Genomic DNA, 19,749 nt, shown 5'->3' on the forward strand with positions numbered 1-19,749 from the left:
GACTGGAGCTGGAAAGCTTTTGTATATTTGCTAATCAGCATCTTCTTTTTAGAGGCAGAAAGTATAAAGGAATCTCTGAAAATAATTAAACAACCTAATTCTGGATTATCTCTGATTAATGAAGAGGAAGGAGCAGTATCTCAGGAGCCCGGGAATGCTGGGCTGCGATTATGTCATAATTGATCCCTATTGTTTCCAGCTAAAGTTTATCTATCTCATTTTCTCATGATTGTCTCCTCTCAGCTCCTTATAAATTAGATCCAACTATTACCAACAATCGTTGTGCTTTTCCTGAAATACAGCCTGATCACAGTGCTGAGGGAGCAATGCAAGGTGAAGGGCTCCTAACTACAAGCTAATTTCATATGTGTGCATTATTTTTAGAAGGAGTTATCTCCACTTTCTTCAATCTCACTTCTATCAGCCTGCACTGATGATTGCGGGGACCTTTGGGGCTCAAACATGTGGTGTGTTCTAGCGCTGCAGTTTTCACCCAGCATTGTATGGATCCATAAGAGTGTATGGACATTCTAAGGAGGCTGCAAAGGCAATAAAGGAGAGCTGTCCCATTGTCAGGACTGACACCCCCTGCGCAGTGATCTGCACCCCTTCAGGGAAACAACTAGGGTTTTGCAAATTGATTAAAAGCTCAAAAGTCTCTGGTAGTAATAAAAGAGGGTGGAAGCCAGAACTTCTCAGATCTCTCCCAATCTGTTCCAAAAACCGCCTTAGCATATGGAAATTACTCTTCCTCTCTCTGAGTCAATTTGCTTGTAGCTAAGAGTGTTAGCAATACTTTCCCCCACTCTAGTGGAGCATGTGACCCTTTGAAGTGTTGATCATTTCTGCACTCTGGCACATATTCATAAATGCACCTTTCTGCCCTAAAACCTTATGTAAGAGCTAGTATGAGATTCCTTACATGGCAATGCAGGCTGGAGAAGCACTTGCCTACACGTCTCTAATCTCCAGGGGAGAACACCTATGCAGGCAGTGGCTCTGCAGCTATGAAAGACCAAGATTTAAATTTTGGTGATGGCGAGATGGCAGTCCTCACATATGGATCTCTTCTTCATTAGAAGCTCTCTCATGCTTTGTCAGACCAAAGCTGCTTGGAGCCAAAACAAGCTCCCAGCATTCTGTCATGGAGCTCTACCAGACACTGACACAATAAGGTACCTTGTGGAATTGGAGTAATCTGAATGCCTCTGTACAGCTGTCCTGTGGTTGCCTGTAACAAGTACATGCAGCTTCCTGATAACTGTTACTCTTTCTGATAACACCAGAGGGAGGAGCACTTATCATTAAGTCCAATAAAAATAAAAGGAGGAAATTCATTTCCATGCAATAAATTGTAAAATTGTGCAATGCTCTGACATGAGAAACTGTGGAGCTCAAATCATAAGTGGATTCAAAATGTACTTGCCAAGTTCGGGTCTGTCAATGCCTATTACAAGCAGTGTGGGGATTCTGCATGCACTTTTGCCTCAAGAGGTCCTCAGGCTGCTGATAACTGGAGTTTGGGAAGGAATAACAGGAAGCACATTTGCTTGTTATGCTTTTCCCACAAGCATCTTTATTGGCTAGTTCTGAGGACAGGGTACTCAGCTAGATGGACTTTCATGGTACCCGTGCAACCTTTCTTACCTCTCTCCTTTTCCCTCTTCCAGGGTGTGCATTTGTGAAATACTCATCTCACGCGGAGGCCCAAGCTGCCATCAATGCCTTGCACGGCAGCCAGACAATGCCGGTGAGTACCTCTGTGACACGGGCAAGTGAAGATCAGTCCAACCTTTGCCACGCTGTGGCCTTCTTGAGGAGGAGGGATGATTTATCTATGCTCTGCAACTCATCTTCCGGGAAGGATGGATAACAGCTCAGGCATGCAGGGCCTTGGGTGTGCTTAACTCACCAGGACGACACTGTCATTTCACACAGGCACAGAACCCCAAGGGATGCTGTGTTGTGTCACTGGCAGTTTTGATGACCTAAAAAAAGGACATATGGCTCTCAGGTGCCAAAAACATTGGGTCAAACTCACCATGAGTGCAACCTTTCAAGTTTCAGAGGGATGAATCAAGTAGGAATTTCTGTTCAAGGGCTTCTTTGTTTTCCTTCCCCAAAGAGTCCCTGCCTGTAGGTGAAGGATAAAGAACTTTTCACCAGCGTTCAGCAGAGATCACCATGTTAACGTGATGGCACTAGAAGCTAGAGACAAATCACACAGTGATGGGCACCGTTCACTACTAGTACAGAAGTGCCTACCTAGGCATAAATACAGTGACCTACATCCAGCTTTTGAAAGACAGTCAGACCAGCTACTGAATCTTCTAGGAAACATTTGAGAGGTCATTCCATTTGGACAAATATTTAGTAATACAGGGTTTTGAGCCTGATAGTTCAGGGAAGTAGAAATGGAATTGTGTTTTCTATACAAAATTATATTTGTACAGCATCACACTGTCCCAGAGGAATGTAAGGCATTCCACTGTCATCAACGAAAGACAATCTGGTCCAACATGTTTTGGTTTATTATGATAGTACATTATTTTTATTACTAATTATTCACAGTGTAAATCATGAAAGGCTAAGAAGCATGCCGACAACTTGGAAACGATACAGAAAAGCTCAATAAAATATATTTAAGAATGTAAAATCTTCCTTTCAGTAAGAGACTCTTATGTAAATTCATGAATTTATCCAAATAAGTTTAAAGTGGGCCTGGCAGATTGTCTCTAGGTCTTTGCAGAGACAAAAATGGAAAATTCTTTACAAGGGAAAAGGTTTCTAAAAGTAGCAAATCATCAAGATCTCATTTTTTGGAACCCCATCTTATACAAATCAGATTAAAAATAGTACATTTACCAGTGACACTATTGAAAATAATCTCCTTAGAGATGGGGGTCTCAACTATTTTAAGTATTACAGTACTTTTAGGAGTTTCTTCCTAAAAGATTCCTTCTAATGAAACCAGATGCTGGGCTTGATGCTGACATCCCATAGTGAAATATCGTGGGCATTTTTCCTGAGACAAAAGAGGTACTTTTAATTCCTTTCTTTCAAATTTTGACTCACAGTGATAATACGTATAAAGTGACATCAGGAATTGCAGTTCCACAGGGTGTGGTACCACAAAAAGGTGTAATAAAAATTCAGTTCCTGTCCGAAAAAGCTTTCAAACTCAGGTAACAGAGGTGAGAGGAAGATGGGAGAGACTACCCAAGAAGAGTTGAAGATTTCATCTAGATCTACTGTACCCAAAGTACCCTCAGCCTTCTTATTTTCAGCACACTTTTGAAAAGAAAAAATGCTCATCTCTTGACCACTTGGGAGCAAATTTCTATTCCATCCTGCTGACATCAGCTGAACTTAAGATGTGCAAAACAATGAAGAATTTTGCCACTTCGTCAGTCATTTTTTTATGGGACTATTTTTTCCGTCGATTTGACTCAAATACCTGTTCTAGAAATGTTCTTGAAACAGCATCTGAAAAAACATCACAGTTTAGCCCTTACTAGATGCACATCCTAGATTCATACCTGATTTTCCATGCCCTGGTGTGTTTCCATGAATTGGCTGAGCCTCAGCAGCAGTTCATGTACCTACTCTTAGTTCACAGGAAAAGCAAGTAGAGAATTATGAATTTCACACTCTTCATCATAAGCTAAGTTATGTGGCGCTGCTTTGTACCTCCCACGAGCTATGAGGAGGTCCACGGGCAGTTACCATGGCTCAGCAAACTAGTGAGGACCTGTCGAGTGACTTCCACTTGATCAAGACATGGAACACACGCTGTTTTTTCCCCACAGGGCCCCAAAATGCTTAACGCGCTTTGAATGCGATGGGCCAAATCCTGCAAGTGATCTCTGTTCCCATTCTCGTTTTCATGGTGCGCAGCTTCTTTCGGGGCTTGGATGTTCACAGAGAAATGCAGCCACCTGGTGGTGAGATGGCGATGTAGCCCTCGTCCTTGGAAAGAAGGGGTGCACTGCTGCCATCTTCCTTCAGCCTCCCCCCCTCCCATTTCTCTCACCATTAGGACTGGCCTCATTTGTCCGGCTGCGATGCCAACTCAAAGTTGTTCCTGTGGTTCAGCCAATTTAAACGTCTCTTGCCTTGTCCTCATGTACTACCAACGGGGCATCCATCATCATTCTTGTCAGGTCTCGAGCCGTTCGTTCCTGCAGCAGACTCCTGTTTCTCCACAGCTGTCAGGATTATTGCTCTACTGTGACTTCCTGTTCACACAACATATGTTGCCTAATAGTTTCAAAAGGCAACTTTCTTTTATGAAAGTTTCTCCTTTTTTTTATAATTTTTTTATTAACCTTTCCTTGGACAGGTGCCTGACCACCGTCCATCACAAGACCACTTCTCTATGCAAGGCACTTCTTTCTCCTAAGGTCTACAACTTTCCAATTTTCACACAATCAACTGCTTTGAGAAATAACTTTCCCAAAATCCCTTACTTTTGAGCAGGCCAAAAGTTCCTTCTGTAACTATCTGCCAAGAGACCTTTTTTTGGTTCTTTTCAAATCATATTTCCTGTCAACTCATCAGCTTTACCATTGTGATTTGCTTGACCTCCATGTCCTCCTTTATGAGAGATCATAATTTTTATGTACTTTTGCATGTATTTATAACAATTATATACCCTGCACCTTCAGCTTTGGTTACTCTGTCCCCTCCTGTGCCTCTTCCCCATCTGTATGGTGACATAAACAGGTCTCTTCCCTTGATTCTCTTCCCTTCTTCATCCAAGCCTTGTCCCTAGCAGCCTTATCCACCAACACAAATTCAGCTACTATTTCTATAGTGACAGCTTGCAGATCTATCTTCTCTACTGCAGCACTGACTCCTGTTCAAACTAAAATCTTGGCCTGTCTTTCCAGCATCTCCTAGTGGATGTCTAGCTGTCAGATCAAGCTCAATATGTATAAAATGGAGCTCTTGAACTTTTCCTCCCAAATCCTGTCTCCTCTCTCCTCCACCTCCATTCTCAATCACTGTGGACAACATTATCATCCTACCTGTCAGTCATGCTCCTACCTAGACATCATCTTCAGCTTGGTTTTCTCCTTCTCTCTGTGTCTTCAAATCCAGGCTAAATCTTGAAGAGTAGCTCTGCACAATACATCTAACACATTTAAGATATGGCCTTGTCCATCCACCCACAGGGAATAAGCTCTGCTCCACACTCCATCACCCATACCTAAATCGCAGCAGCTTTTGTCCTACCCAGAAAGTACACAGGGTTAAAAACTATACTACGGTTTCATCTTTTGCACCATGTCACCCACTGTGGCACCTCAGAATTTCTTTTGTTATGAATTAATTCCTGGAAGGGGTAAAACAGTACTGCCATGCACATTTTATGCACAGAGGTGAGAAGTGAAGAGCATGATTCATTTCAGTTAGCTTTAACAGTCTAAAAGTTTGTAATCTATTTTAAACATCTTCTAGGATTCCTACAGAAAGGAGAAAGAGACACATTTCTACAGATTTGTGCATTCTACCCTTTATCTATCTGTGCTAGGATGGGCTAAATCATTTTCTGGGTATGGCTATCCCTTTCATTAATTATAATGGAGATCTCCATAACAGCATTAGACCGAATACCTGTGTTGGGACTCATCTCACCTAATTTGAGACATCCAGAAGCTATGGAGCTATGTCTGAGGTTGTCATCTAAGTGTTTGTCATCTAGGCTTCTATTGTAATCAATAGAGAGAAATAGATACCTCTGGAGAAACTTTATTTTACAGAAATAGACTTTGAAACCTGTCAAACTAAAACCCAAATAGAAGTGTGCCTTTTAACTAATTTTAGGTGTCTGATTTCTACGGTCTCTCAGTTCCAAAATAGTGCTGCTTCACCTGAAGTGCAACTTAGAATGGAAAAAGGCCCATACTGCTTAAAAACAAAAACTAAAATCACTTGCTTCCTGCAGATGTCTCAGAGTCCAAAATTGCCTTTGCTCACCAGTGGTACACCCTGGCCACCCCAAAATTCTTCTGGTGCACTTGGCACTGCTACAGTAATCTTGCTGGAGCTAAAGATCTAGGGCTCCAGCTGGAGCTAAAGATCTAGATCAGCTGACTCTATACCAGCTGATATTAGCTACCTACAAGTCAGATATTAAAGCTGTTCACTTGGCCTCTTGTCTGATGGCGATTCCTTCCACATAGCTCAGACACGTAGTTCAAGATTGCCTGACTCCGCCATGGAGCCATCTGCCTCCTCACTGAGTGTAGAAGGAACTGCACTGAACTCCATATCCAATGCAGGGGGAGCTGAACCCTCTTCTGAGTGTTTGCTGCCCATCTAAAGCAATCTGGGATTCACAACTCAGGCATCCTGCATGGAGTCCTCTGACTCCTGGTCTGCTATGTGTACTGTGAACTTGCCTAACACACTGTCAGCACTGTGTTCATTGTGTATCTTTCTTTTATTAATGAAATTTAAGACCATTAAGACCTCCAGAAACCTGTAGGGTGGCTTCCCCCACCACACAAACCAAGTCTTCTTTTGTTTTACTATAAAAGTCTGCATCAGCTTCATCAAACCACAGCATTTCTTCTGCATCTAGGCAATAGCATCCCAAGTCTATCTATGCCTGGCTGAACATCTTCCGTGAAAATTACTTTTCGGATGGAATCCTTGGTTTTGTGAAAAGAAAGGAAAATGTGAGACTTGGATACAAGCACTGAACAGATGTCTGCCTTTCAGAGAAAGATTCAACTCAGTTGAACTTCAAAAAAAAAAGAAAAAAGTACTTCAGCCCAAAACTTTGTTAACTTGGGGGCTTTCATTTCAACATTTTTCTGTGCAGCTCTTACTAGTGCAAATGACAAAACCAACTTCAAATCTCTGCTCAGGAACCACCTATATCAATTGATGTGATTATTGCTCAGTGTTGTTAGGTGACAGATCAATTAGACCTCTGATTGTTGTATTTCATAATTTTTTTTATTAATCAAGAAAATATGAATGACACAACACCTTGAAGAAGGTTGACTTTCAACTTCCACCAACCATGTTCTTTGGAAGTCCTCCCATAGCACCAAAATTCCCATTCAAACACAATTAATAGTCAGATGAAGGGATTCTCTTCTTGCCTTATACAACGTACTGTCTACCCTCACATACTGGAAGAGATTTTTGTGATTAATTAAGCTGGAGAAAATTTTTCACCTCTTTAGTTTACCAACTGAGAGCTACTTAAATGTGAGATTATCAAAAATTGCCCCAATAAACCAGTCTCATTGTCAGTACATCGCGTGCAGTGGCCCTCTTTCGAACTCATGGCTCACAGGGTACCAGTTTCCATCTTCCTAGCTTTGGACGCTCAGGTACCCCGTCAAAGAAACCAGCCCCAGCTCGCTTTTATGACTGCTATTATTATTGCTGTGCACTCCTACAGTGCAGTTACGACTTTGCAAAGCACTGTGAAGTTGCCTTCAGACGCAGTCCCATTACAGAAACCGGCCGAGCAGCTGTTCTCACCCCCTGTCAACACAGCAGAGGAGTATTTAGGTGAATTAGGGACGGAAGGGAAAGCAGTGAGAGCCTGCAGAAGGAGCTCCGAGCAGGTGGAGGAACGAAGGAAAATAGGCCTTTGTGGGCATGATGAAGTTGTAGCCCGGGCGCCTCGCTTGCAGAGCGGCGGGGAAGCGGCTGTTATTATGCCTGCACGCTGGCACCAAAGCGCTGAGTCGGCAGAAACTCCCCGAGAGGAGCAGCGTGGTGGCTCCGGTGAGTGGGGGGCCACAATACCGTAGATCAGCTGAGGTATTTTTAACAATTATTTTGATATAAACAGCTCTGAACTTGAGGAGCTCCATGTAAATGGGAAGCAGTGGGGCTTGTAATTAGATTTGTGTACACTTTCATAAATTGCTGGGAAACATCAAAGCCGTGATAGAAGGCTGTGGTGCACTTTATTTCCTTCTTCTGTTCTTCTGTTAATTGAATGGTTGATGTGTGGATAGGAAGTGTTGGCTTCACGGAGTACTATTTACAGACCCGCTGACAGCTGCACTGTGAAAATTAACAGGAACAGAGCAGCCTCTGTCACAGCTCTTCCCATGAGGGACTTGCTTCAAATTGGATCATTTCTTTCATAGGAGAAACTTTCCTCATCTCTCCTCCCTTCTTTGCAAATACGCGCGCACATCCAGCTGCACACTCCCTTCTCCCCTCAGGCTCATGGCAGCCTTTAGTGCTCAGAAGGAGGGTTTGTCATTTCCATAAAGTTGGGGGAGTTTGACTCCAGTTCAGAACTTGTAGCGTAACCTGCTTCCAGCAAGACACATCTTTGGAAAGTCAACCAAATCTGTGAGCTGGGGGTGTGAAGCCACATCTTCATGTTTGCAGGTCTCACCTCAACAGGAACGTGCTCTTCACCCTCTTAGAAACTATAGCAGATTTCCTCTCGGACTACTGCTGTTGGAAATGTGGTTGCTGTTGCTCTTACATGCAATTGCTGTGTGCCAAGCATCACACAAACCTCTTACAGGAAAGTTCCCACACTCAGCAGCTTACCATCTAAAGGCCAGGGCTGACCTGGCTGAATTATGTCAGTGTTGGTCAGAGTATAAAACTTCAGCTGATCTGTAATCTTATCTTACAGTTGATAGAGAGAGACTAGCCCTTCAGAGAGACATCTGTCTGTCTTAAATAACTGCTGGTTTAGGATAGATACTCAAAATGGATGCAATTAGGTCATTCGAACATCCTGCTAATGGACAAGACTCAAGATATAAGCAAAAGAAGCAATAATACAATGTCTGGGAATTAACTGGTCTTATACACAATTAATCAGTATATTTAACCAATGTCACAGCAATTCCTGTTCCTGGTCCCACTAGAGAAGTAATGACCAGTGGATACTTGAGCATCTAAATCTTAAAATTTACCTATATGTGGAAAACATAGAATTAAGAAGGTCAAATTTGAAACCATCAGTCCACCACCTCACTTCCCAAGGGTGTCTTCAAAAAATCCAGGTAACATAAAACAGAAGCTTAAACAAACCCGTAATACAAATAGATAACAATTAAACAGACCATGACTCAGAGTATCAATTAACCAACAAAATTTACTGTCATTTAGATTCCAGCATGGGCTCAAGTCCTCAGTTAATAAAAGCCGTCTTGTGAAAGTCGGTAGAGAGATAGAGAGTCGCTGGCCCCCTCAGGCTGTCAGGGTAAATAAGAAATGGGAAAGCCATTAGACTTTAGTTTTACATGAACGCAGAAATATAAAGCGGGGTGTTTCAAAGGTAGTTCTGGGTGAAAGTTGATAGGAGTCCAGCATCTAAGTTCCCTTCATGCCTCAAAGCTGAATTTGCCCTAAAGTTACTTGCCCAAAGTCAAAAGTCTAGGGCAGAGTGGGGTATCATCAATGCAAGTCCGCCTGCTCAGATTAACGCAGAAGGCTGAGGCCTCCTTTTACGCTGTTGATGTCAGAGAAGCCGATAGAAGAGAATGGAGATGCCAACTCAGACAAGTTTTTTTTCTCTTCACTGTTGATCTTCTGCTCTTTGAAGAACATGCACGTCTCTGTAACACACAGACTGGCTTGTTTAACTCAGGGCAAGACACAGCACACCCATTCGTTCTATTTAAAAATAATAATACATTAGGGACCCGTTCTTAACTCACCAGCATCAGGCCGGGCCCTTCTTCCAATACTGAATGATTTTTCTGAATATGCTACCTAGACACCATCTATAAAGTCATCTGTTGTCTTTTGGGATGAAAGAAGCAATGCATGTGTAATAACTAGATGATAGTTTGCAGTTGTTTCTTCCATAAAAATCCAATGGCTCTTCATAGTTCAGTCTCTCTTTTCTTTGAGCGGGAGGTTCTGGCTGGAGGGAGACTAAGGTCCATGGACCATCCCACCCCACTGCTGCAACCAAGACAGCTGATTCTACAACCTTTAGGCCAGCATATTCCCAGTGTTACCATAATTTCCCTTAATTCTTTCTATAAAAAGTAAAATCATAGGACCGTGTGCCCTTTGTTCCATAAATGAACTAATAAATCACATGTTCCTGGATCCCAGAATAGAAATCCAGGTAGCCCAGCTGCCTGACAGGAGGTATGAATGATGCTGGCGCCATCGGTGGCCTTTACTTCTCTACTCACGTCTCCGTAGCCACACAGGCATCTGGCAGGACAACGAAGATACCCATGGGATGTGACAGGCTTCACTTGCCATCTTCCCCAGGCTTCCTCACTCCCTCTGAACTGCAGCATTCATTGCCTTCTAATGGGATAAGAGGGATAACTGCTCATGAGCTGTGCCGCCTCACTCTAGACAAAAGGATTTAGTTGGTACCTTTACATCTCTTTACATGGCCAGGGGAGAGAAGGAGTGGGACCCTGCCACCACTGGGTGTTGCCCAAGTTCTGGCAGTGGCAGCAGCCCCTGCAAGGCTCGCTGTACTCAACACTTGCCTCATCTGGATGAGATTAGGACCTGAGGGGGCTAAAATAATTCACAAGTGCTGACGTTTCTGGGATATCACTGGATGCTTCTTCTTGTTTTCCTTCCAAGCCCTGCTCAGGTGTGTGGTCTAGATTGATAACACACATCCTTGTAAGGAGAGCAGAAAGACCTAAGTAATTGGTAGATTGCTATCCCTATCCAAAACACAGCCGGCGTTAAATGATTCAGTAGCCCAAATGTGCTTTGCATAGATCAAAATGAATTTTTAAAGGGCAAAGATGTATTTAGATGAAAACAGTAACTTTCACATAAGACCCTCAATTGAAGTCCAGGTAAATACACAAATGCAAAGCATCCTACCAAACACCATTGACTTTGCCTCAGACGTCCCCTGGCAAGTAAAGTCAGGTAGGGAAATGTGCTTGACATCCCATCCCAAAGGTCTGTGTGCTACTCACAAGAATAGTGGTTGTCATGTCTCACCCAGCATGTTTCAGTCTCGGTGGAGTGGAATGCAGTAAGAGCATATCCTTCAGCATAAACCAACTTTTTGTTCCACCAAAACCAGCAGAGCTTCACTGAGTTTACACCATTTCATAGCTTCAGCTGACCACCTTTTTCACCATATTAAAACATAGGCAATATGTCCCTGCAGGGAGAATTTTTTTATCAATCAATGACCCCGCGGTTTTATGTTGCTTGGAGATCTTTAGTTTAAATATGCTGCAAAGATGCAAATACTTCTTATTATCCCAGTCAAGCAACATGCTTTGCACCATGATAGGCTTGAGTCATGCAGCATGACAGTGTTCTGGGATGCCCAATCATGTGTTGCATGTTTGCCACTCAGTGCTGCTGAAATCTTCTTTTATGTCACATGCACAGTTGAAATGTATCTTTCCAGCTTGCCAGCCCTTCCTCAACATCTGTTTCTTTCCAAGTCATCTTAGGCTGCTCACATCCTCATCCTGAACTGCCAGGGAAGAGTGGAGCTCATGTGAGCATAGTCACAAAGCATCAGAGGCTCCATACCTGGTTGTGAAGCTGCCGTACTGTGACAATAGACAATTCACGTTACAGCTCTGGAATTATTCCACTTCTCTTATTTTCATCCTTGCCTATTTAGACTGAAGGAGAGATGATTCAGTAACTAATTTTCATGGGACTTTGTGCTGCAGCTACCAATAGTAATAAAAATTTATGAAAAATTACGGCAAGTCAACTTTTGTTGCTGTAAGAATATTTTCAGGGAAAGTATATTTTTAGTAAATACAGGACTAAATATACCTTATCTTCCAAACCATGTTACTTTTATTGGGAATGGGAAATCTATAACATTTTCTTTTGAATTCTTGATTTCAAGTTTTTCTTCAAACAGACAAAAAAGAATTATTTATTGCTTTCATATTCCTAAATAGCAGGTTAGAATTTCCAGTCTACCAGTATAACAACATTTTCCACTTCGTAATGCATTAAGGAAGGTGAGTGATTCTGTGAGGACTTTTATCATCCATAGGCCGAGCTAAAAAAACGCAGAGCTGCTTGAAGAACTCTCTGCTTTGAAGTTTACGTTGTTTGGATATCTGGCTTTGATTTGAGGGGCATACTAATACCTGGGTTATATAGCAAATTCTTTCTAATTAGAATTGGGTACAGTGCCACCAGGCACCAGGAGTCAATGACTCTGTTGCCCTGCGGAAAGTAATAACTTTAGCTCAGAGAGACACCTGCTAAGTGTTGTATGGGCAAGTGAAACCTAAATCAAGCTTCCACTCCAAATAAATTACAGCTCCGGAGACCTGTGAAGGGAAGTACCTGCAGCAACTCTTTCTGCTTAGACATTGCATGAAGAATCTCCTCTACCGAGGGAGCAGCATTATCAAAGGGGCTGTCACTCCAGCCCTGGATGAATGCCTCCTTTCCCCTCTCCGTCTCTGTCACTCTCGTCTCAAGTGTGTCTAAACCAGCTCTCAGGACTGTACAGTGGAAATCGCTCCTAGTGACTGCCATCCTACTCATCTTACAGATGAGACATGAAATTGAAGCCCTGAGTACAGAAAAACACAGCATATTTCACAAGAGGGTAGGGGATGTTAGTCCTGGTCTTCTGGCCATCTTCCAGCATGGATAATTACATTTCTACCTAGCTAAAATTCCTTCTGCCCTTACCATTTTAATTGGATAGTAGTTTCTTTCTTGTATGTCTAAAATCCCAAGTGTGGGTCAAACCCCCACTGGCCAATTCAGCAGCCCTATTTTCAGTAGAGCACCACAGATATTTAAAAAACAAAACAAAACAAAACAAAACAAACCTGGGGTTTTTTTCAGACTTAGGAGGTATCATACCAAATGGCCTGATCTGACAAACCCCAAAAGCAAAGAAATCCTCTTTTGGTGTTTGCTGAAGATCAACATCCTCCCAGCTCTGCATTGCAGTTGCAATGGGAGTGCTAAGGCACCAGCACAAGCAACCCCATTCACATGGTGACACTGAGGAAGGTAGTCTGATTGCCCAAATGAGGAGTACCCAGCAGCACCTATTCATTTAAGCGTCTTGGCTGGTGTGCATGGGTGACATTTGGGAAGGTTATTAACAGGATCTGCACATTCAGATGTCTTATAGTGAAGAGCATTAGTCACTGGACTTTAATGAAACAGGCCTTTTTTTAAATATTTTTGGGCCAGAACTTCTTACTGGCTCCATTTGGGCCAACCAAGATACAAAAGCCCACCTGTATGAGAAAACACCCTCACGGTAAAGTACTTAACTGTATGCTTACCTCCAATGGGATGTTCAATAATGGCTTTAGCAAATTAGGTTCAAATTCATCAGTTTTTCAAGAAAAAGATGTCTAGCCATCTGTAGAGATCGGTACAGTACTGAGACTTATGGGGTTGAAAGGAAAAGAAAATTCAGGCGTATATTCTTTAAGGAAACATCTTTACAAAACTTTTCCTATGAATGTTGTTCTAGGGAGAAACAGCTTTACCTGATGCCATGCAGTATTATTTGGTCTTCTGTAAAGCTTTTACTTAATTTGTGTATACACTCCATTTGGAAGGCCATAACTAATGGGAAACAGTCCCAGCAACCAGGCAAAAAATTTGTTTTCCTTTGCCTTTAAATGAAATATCAATGAATGGATATTTTATTTTTAGTTGAATATGAAATTTCACAAGCGACCTGTCAAGCTCCCATTTTCAAGAATGACTTTATTTCACACGTCAAGACAGGCTGGGAAATTAGTTTTTCCCACAGAGGACTCTGATTAGGGATTACAAAGTGAGTGTGGCGCAGGGTGATTTTTCCTCCATCTTTTCCCTCGCCCCGCCAGCCTAGAGACCATCTGACTCTGCTGACTAAGGGGAGCAATTCATTACCGCACACGGGAGGGGGACAGGAAGCAAGATAGTCATATTAAGTAGACTTGCTGGCCCAAGAGAGAATAGGGAAAACGTAATAATACTTAGACCTTATATTATTCTTTTCATCAGTAGATATCAAAGCACTTGAAAAAGGAGGTTGATTTGATGGGAAAGGAGATAAATGCCAATTCCAAGTAGCCTATTGCAGAGGCACCAGCAGGAGCACTCTCTTTCATGATAGTATCTTTTGACTGTGGGTCCGCAAGGTAGAGAAATAAACATCTCTTTCCCTTGGTAAAATGCAGAATTAACATAGAGATCTCAAAGTACTTTCCAAACATTATTGACTTACCCACTGTAACTCTCTTGGGGGCTGGAGAAATATAAGGTCCAGTCCAACAGCCAGCAAGAGTAAGAAACAGATTATGTATTACTAATAAATGACCGAGCAGACAGGACCTATTGCCTTTGTCAGCAGACAACGGCTGATTTACACCATGGTTTAACTGCTTGCGGAAGCAATAAATAGTCCAGATGAAGGGCTCTGCAGTTTTTACCCCATGGAAAATCTGGCCTTTTCTGGGGAACGTCTAGTCTTATCCGTGAATTAGTGGGAGTCACTGGAGTAGAAAGCAGTATTGTGCTGCTGTAGATGAACAGCACTGTTTGGCTCCTCTGCTAAAAATCCTGCACTGGGTGATCTGATAGAGTTTACTGCCTGATTTCCTTTGGATCACGTGAAAGGGCTGCACATGAGGAACCACATAGAGAAAGCATCAAACCCAAGGTCAATCTTCATATTCAAGAACAATGCAGCATCTCTGCTGGCTACGTACCTTTAACTGCTTACATGCACATCTCATTGCAGAGCACTCTTAAAAAACCCTCTTTTTTCTCCTCTTTCTTTGTAGCGTGTGCTCTAATTTGCTTCTATTTGCCAATGGCCCTTTTGACCTGTGTATATGATAGAGATGTTCAAAGAGGCCTGAAGTCTTGCTGTGACAGGCAACCTAGAAAAACATCTCATAAGAGGCAGTCTCAGAGCCTATTGGGTCAAACGGCTGCTGTGCAGTCACTGCAACTCACATCAGGAGAGAAGAACACTCCAGGGGCAAGAGCTTCATGTGGAGGTTACCCATGTTTTCATGATGCCATCTACAATAATAGTTTGGTTTTCAACAGTGTGAGGCATCAGCAATTTCCTGAGGCAGTTCTCTGGCCCTAAAACTTCCAGGGCAAACAGAGATAGAAAAAAAGAGGGAAGGAAGAAGACACCAACTTATTTACACTTCTCTGTCCTGCTAGCTAGAGCAGGTCACAACTTCAAAAACCATTTGCAGAGATGAATACTCATTTTCCTTATCCAATTTCAAAATTCTCTATGCTGCATTTGTGCCCACTGTGTGCAGCCTTTGCTCTGCAAACCACGACAGCAGCTCTGAACAGCCCAATCTGCTGTGGACCAGTGCCTCTCTCCAATACAGCTGCAAATAGGTTTAAATCATTAGATTCAGGTTACCAAACAGTCTCTTGGATCAGGGTTAATTAAATGAGTGTTGAAATCTAATTAAGGACTGGTCCAGGTGATAATTAGCAGGAAATGTATGCATTAAAATATTCATTTGTCGATGAGCTGCAATTAAGAGTGTGATTTGGGGAAGGATCAATAACTACATCATGTGATTTTAAAAAAATGAAAAGTCGCTCAGCTTTGAGTAGAATGGCAGGGGAAATTTGGCTAGGCTTTTTTTTTCCTTCCCCCCCTCCCCGCTTTCTGTTTTGCTCTCATGATAACTTCTGAAGATTGCTCTCCACCCTTGAATAGAGCATTCATCTCTCCGTCCCTTTGTTTTCCTGAAGCACTTCTTTCACCCCCTTTCCCTTCACCACATTGTTTGAGTGGGTTATAGATTTATTAGAGAAAGACTAACAGGTCAAAAAGAAAGATTCTTTGCCAATGAAAATCACTTCCTCTCAGAACAGGCTGCTAATCCAGGGGAACATCACTCATTGTGTGGTCTTAGATTGTTGGGTTTTTTTAGCAAGTTAATTCCTCAAGTCTTTATTCATAACCGAGGATCCAGAGGAGCTATTGAATATGCATAGCTTGGACTTATATATATGTACATCCATAGTTATGGTTTTCTACGCTGTTCCCAATTTGCAGCAGAGCAACTCTGCTTTCACCAAGACTATTTTTTTTTCTGGTCACAACTACATAGAGGTGTGTGTAAGCCATTTAATAACACTCCCCCTGTGTAATCCCAGGCAATCCCACCTTTGCTAGAAGAACAAGGGCCCTGCAACAGCCCAGCTCCTCTGGCACAGAGCTGGTCCTCCTCTGCTGCCGTGGCCAGGGACTGAGCTGGCAATTTCCCCACTGACTGTATTTCCATCAGCAAATACCAGTGTGTCAAAAGGGAAGCATACCAGGGGAGCGTGATGATTTCAGCAGCTCTTTGTCAGTCTCCTGACAGCTCACCTGCCCGTCTCCCCAGGCTCGGTGGCAGCCCAGCTCCCGAGGCAACTGTCTGCCTGCTGTCGGGGATGCTGCCAGATGCCCCCCTCCCCTGCACCCCTCTTCCCCTGAGGAGACTGTGCTGTGGGGAATCAACCAACCCATGAAGTTAGGACGTCCTTGGAGCCAGCCAAAAAAATGTCAGTGCCTTCCTTCCTAGGCAGATCTGTTTCTTCCCACCTCTGCCTCCTGTCAGAAATTTAAGAACCACAGTTACTGACCTTTCATCTGATTTTGGGGAGAAGAGGGATTTCTTTCCTTCCCAAAAGCTCTACATTTTTCACAGACTTCTGCAGCCAGTTATGCACCAGTGTTGACTGCAGACATAACTTAAACACTTTAAAACTCAGCCACAAAATTGTAATATTAAATGTTCACAAAGAAGAAGCTCAGATTCATCAGGTAATATTTTTGCTCCCCTAATTTAACAGTGCTGTAGAGATGTTGCTTGGTGATGAGATGTACACCCTACCCAGTTTACTGAATCCTGTATCCAAGGCTGGATTTCTCACTAGACATGGTGGTTACAGGACACAATGGTGTGAAAGGGTGATCCAGTGCAAGGAGTCTGCCATGCACAGGGCTGACACACTCCATCAAAATAAATCAGTTCACAAATCCCACCACATTCATCCAGCAAAAGCTTCCACATTTTGCTGCACTGAGTCCCGCTCTTTGTCCTCTGATGAGGACAACCTAATGGGCCAGAAGGTTTTCTATATGTTGAAAGAATAAGGCAACAGCTTTTGCAGAGAGAACATCAATGACAGCTTGGGAGTTTGAGTTTTGGAGGAAACTAGGAACTGGGTTGCTGGCCTCAGTTCTTCACCCTCCAGGGTCTTTTGCTTCCTTCCTGATGCTCTCAGCCTCTTGCAAAGGTCCAACTCAAAAGGCCTGAGAGGTTGATTGGGAAAAACCAACATCAGTTGAATCCCACACTACCAAATCTGTGCTTGTTGTATGGATTGCATGAGCCAGTGTGTACCTGGCTAAGTCACTTGTGTGTCTCCTTTTGTCTCCTGTCCTGCAGGGAGCCTCTTCAAGCCTGGTGGTGAAGTTTGCAGATACAGATAAGGAGCGTACAATGAGGCGCATGCAGCAAATGGCAGGACAAATGGGCATGTTCAACCCCATGGCCATCCAGTTTGGAGCATATGGCGCCTATGCACAGGCAGTAAGTATAGTATAGACACTGGCTCTACGCATGTTCACAGAAACAGGGGCAACACCTAGAATGGCACAAAGCACACATGAGCAGAAGAAAAACTGAGCAGAGGAGGAACCAGTGATTTCTCCACTAAACCAGTTAAACGATGGGAGCAAACTGAGCCATGCCATCTGGGGTAGGAGAGGACATCTCCTTCAGAGGTACAATACCTGTTTCTAGCAGTAACCAAACTATGGTCATGTGGGTATCCATGCAAGACATTTCCTATGGGGTCTAAGCTATTGCTGTCAAATCCAAACACAGCTAGCATTAGAGTTTTGGGTAAAATAGGCCTTAAATTCAGCTCATGTTAGTTCTCTGTTCCATGTCAGCACCATCTGGTGCTATAAAAGGTTTCTGAGGGCACAAATACCTTTCTGGCCCTCCTCTGCTAGGGGCCACACAGACTGGGATGAAGCGGGGAAATGGCCCTCTGCTCCATTTGGCCAGGCCCCTGCTGTTCCATGGATCATTGGGGGTGTCTTTGGAGTGGTCACTGGGTAAAATGGCAGCTTTTGACAGAAATGCTTTCAGGTTCATGAAAGTATGCTCAATAATACTAAAACAGATGAGCAGACATATGCAGACACGCTGTTGTGGCTCCTCAAAACAGTATGATTTAAGTACACTGGGAAAACACATCTGGTATTTAAAGCAGTGTTGCACTGTCTAACTTCTGTTATCCTACTTACATATCTAACTTGGACCCTGGGTCCCTGAGAAAAAGTGACTGTGCATGGAGCTGGGCTCCTTACAAAGCCCTGAAATGGATGCCTCTGGCATAAGTACCTTTCCTTAGGCTACAATTAACAAGGACCTGCAAGACAAGATCAAGTTTAGGTAACTCGGTCTCTGCCAGATATGTCAGAGGAAGGTAGAGGTGATCACTGCAGCAGGCAGACACAATATTGCCAGGTGACTTCGGCTGCCTTCTCTGGAGCAGAAGAAACAGGAGCATTTGCAGGTGGCAATGGTGCATCTAGGTACTTCACCCATTTGGTGGTAAAATGTGGCCCTCTTGTACTCTGTCCTGGATTTGTGTGCAGGAAGGAAGTACTGTTCATTCCATTTTCCAGCGTTACATCTTCTGAATGAGAGAGACCAAACGACTTGCATTAGGTAGTACAGGGCCAGCTCAGGAATCACATTCCAGTGTACCCATACTCCCTCCAGCACACCAACCACAAGGCTCTGCTTTCTTCCCTGACAATTTCCCTCTTCTACGTTGGCACCATGGACTTCCCGTCACATCCACATGATTATTTTTTTCTAATGTGAGAGCATAGAAATTTCTGTCGTCCACTGAGTGTCACGTGCCTCACTGGACACTTGGTACAACCCAGACTGCCCCTTGCATGGTCCACGTAAAGTCAGTATGTACCCCCTGCTGCTATTCTGAACTTTTTTTATTCCCTTCCCACTAGAAAAATTTCATTTTTCCTTTGATTTTTCCCTATTCATTTTTATTCCTGATCAAAGAGAGTCTTTGCCGCTTCCTTTGTCCCCTAATCCCCTCCTCACACAACAGAAGCACTGTCCCCTCCCCAGCCTGGCTGTGTTTAACTGTCCTCCCGGCTGAGGAAGGCTGCAGGAAGGGGAAAAGAGACAGTAGATCACAGCTGAGCCGAGGCCCGTGGCCAGCAACCCGGCAGGGGGATGCAGCATCTGTGACCCATGTACCAGAGGGATTAACAGGAGGCAACCCATGGGCAGCTGGGGGCAAACATCTGCAGAGGTTGTCAGGCAGGAGATGCAGTTCCAGAGTTATGCTACAGGCATTGATCAGGCAGCTGGACAGGTGGTAAAGACACCACTCTCCTGATTCCCTGGACTGAAAACTCTTCTTGCATCATTTTTAATCTAGACTAATTCTAATTGCCATAGAGTTATCTCAGGTTTATACTGATACAAAAGAGGATGAGGTCTGCACCTTTACATCACAAAAGTTCCCTCCATCTATTTCTCACCAGATAATACAGGATGCTGTGAGGGTAAGGGCTTGAGTGAGGAACTATCTCTGAAGAAGGAGTGAGAACAATTCCTGGGTCTGCTCCTGCTCCACTTAAAACTAATAAATATTTTCCTATTGATTTCTGTGAAAGCAGAATTGGACCCATCCTCTTTTTTTTTTTTTTTTTCCCTGATAAATATGCTAATAAGGGAGAAAGAATAAGTTTTAGATCTTGACCCATTGGATATG

At 43.3% G+C, this 19,749-nt stretch overlaps 1 protein-coding gene across 49 annotated transcripts in view; it reads left to right on the forward strand.

Annotated features, from left to right (window-relative positions):
- Positions 1 to 19,749, forward strand: part of CELF4 (CUGBP Elav-like family member 4) — a 681,334-nt gene that overhangs the window by 605,145 nt on the left and 56,440 nt on the right. For 31 of the 49 annotated variants that reach the window (XM_074165676.1, XM_074165699.1, XM_074165675.1 and 28 more), the window contains 2 exons: positions 1,671 to 1,750; positions 17,373 to 17,516. In XM_074165676.1, the coding sequence (XP_074021777.1) occupies positions 1,671 to 1,750; positions 17,373 to 17,516 (224 nt within the window). The remainder of the gene's footprint in view (positions 1 to 1,670; positions 1,751 to 17,372; positions 17,517 to 19,749) is intronic. The other 18 variants (XM_074165682.1, XM_074165703.1, XM_074165678.1 and 15 more) reach the window with 1 other exon arrangement.

This window comes from Numenius arquata, chromosome Z, assembly GCF_964106895.1.
Source record: "Numenius arquata chromosome Z, bNumArq3.hap1.1, whole genome shotgun sequence".
NCBI classification, from domain to species: domain Eukaryota; kingdom Metazoa; phylum Chordata; class Aves; order Charadriiformes; family Scolopacidae; genus Numenius; species Numenius arquata.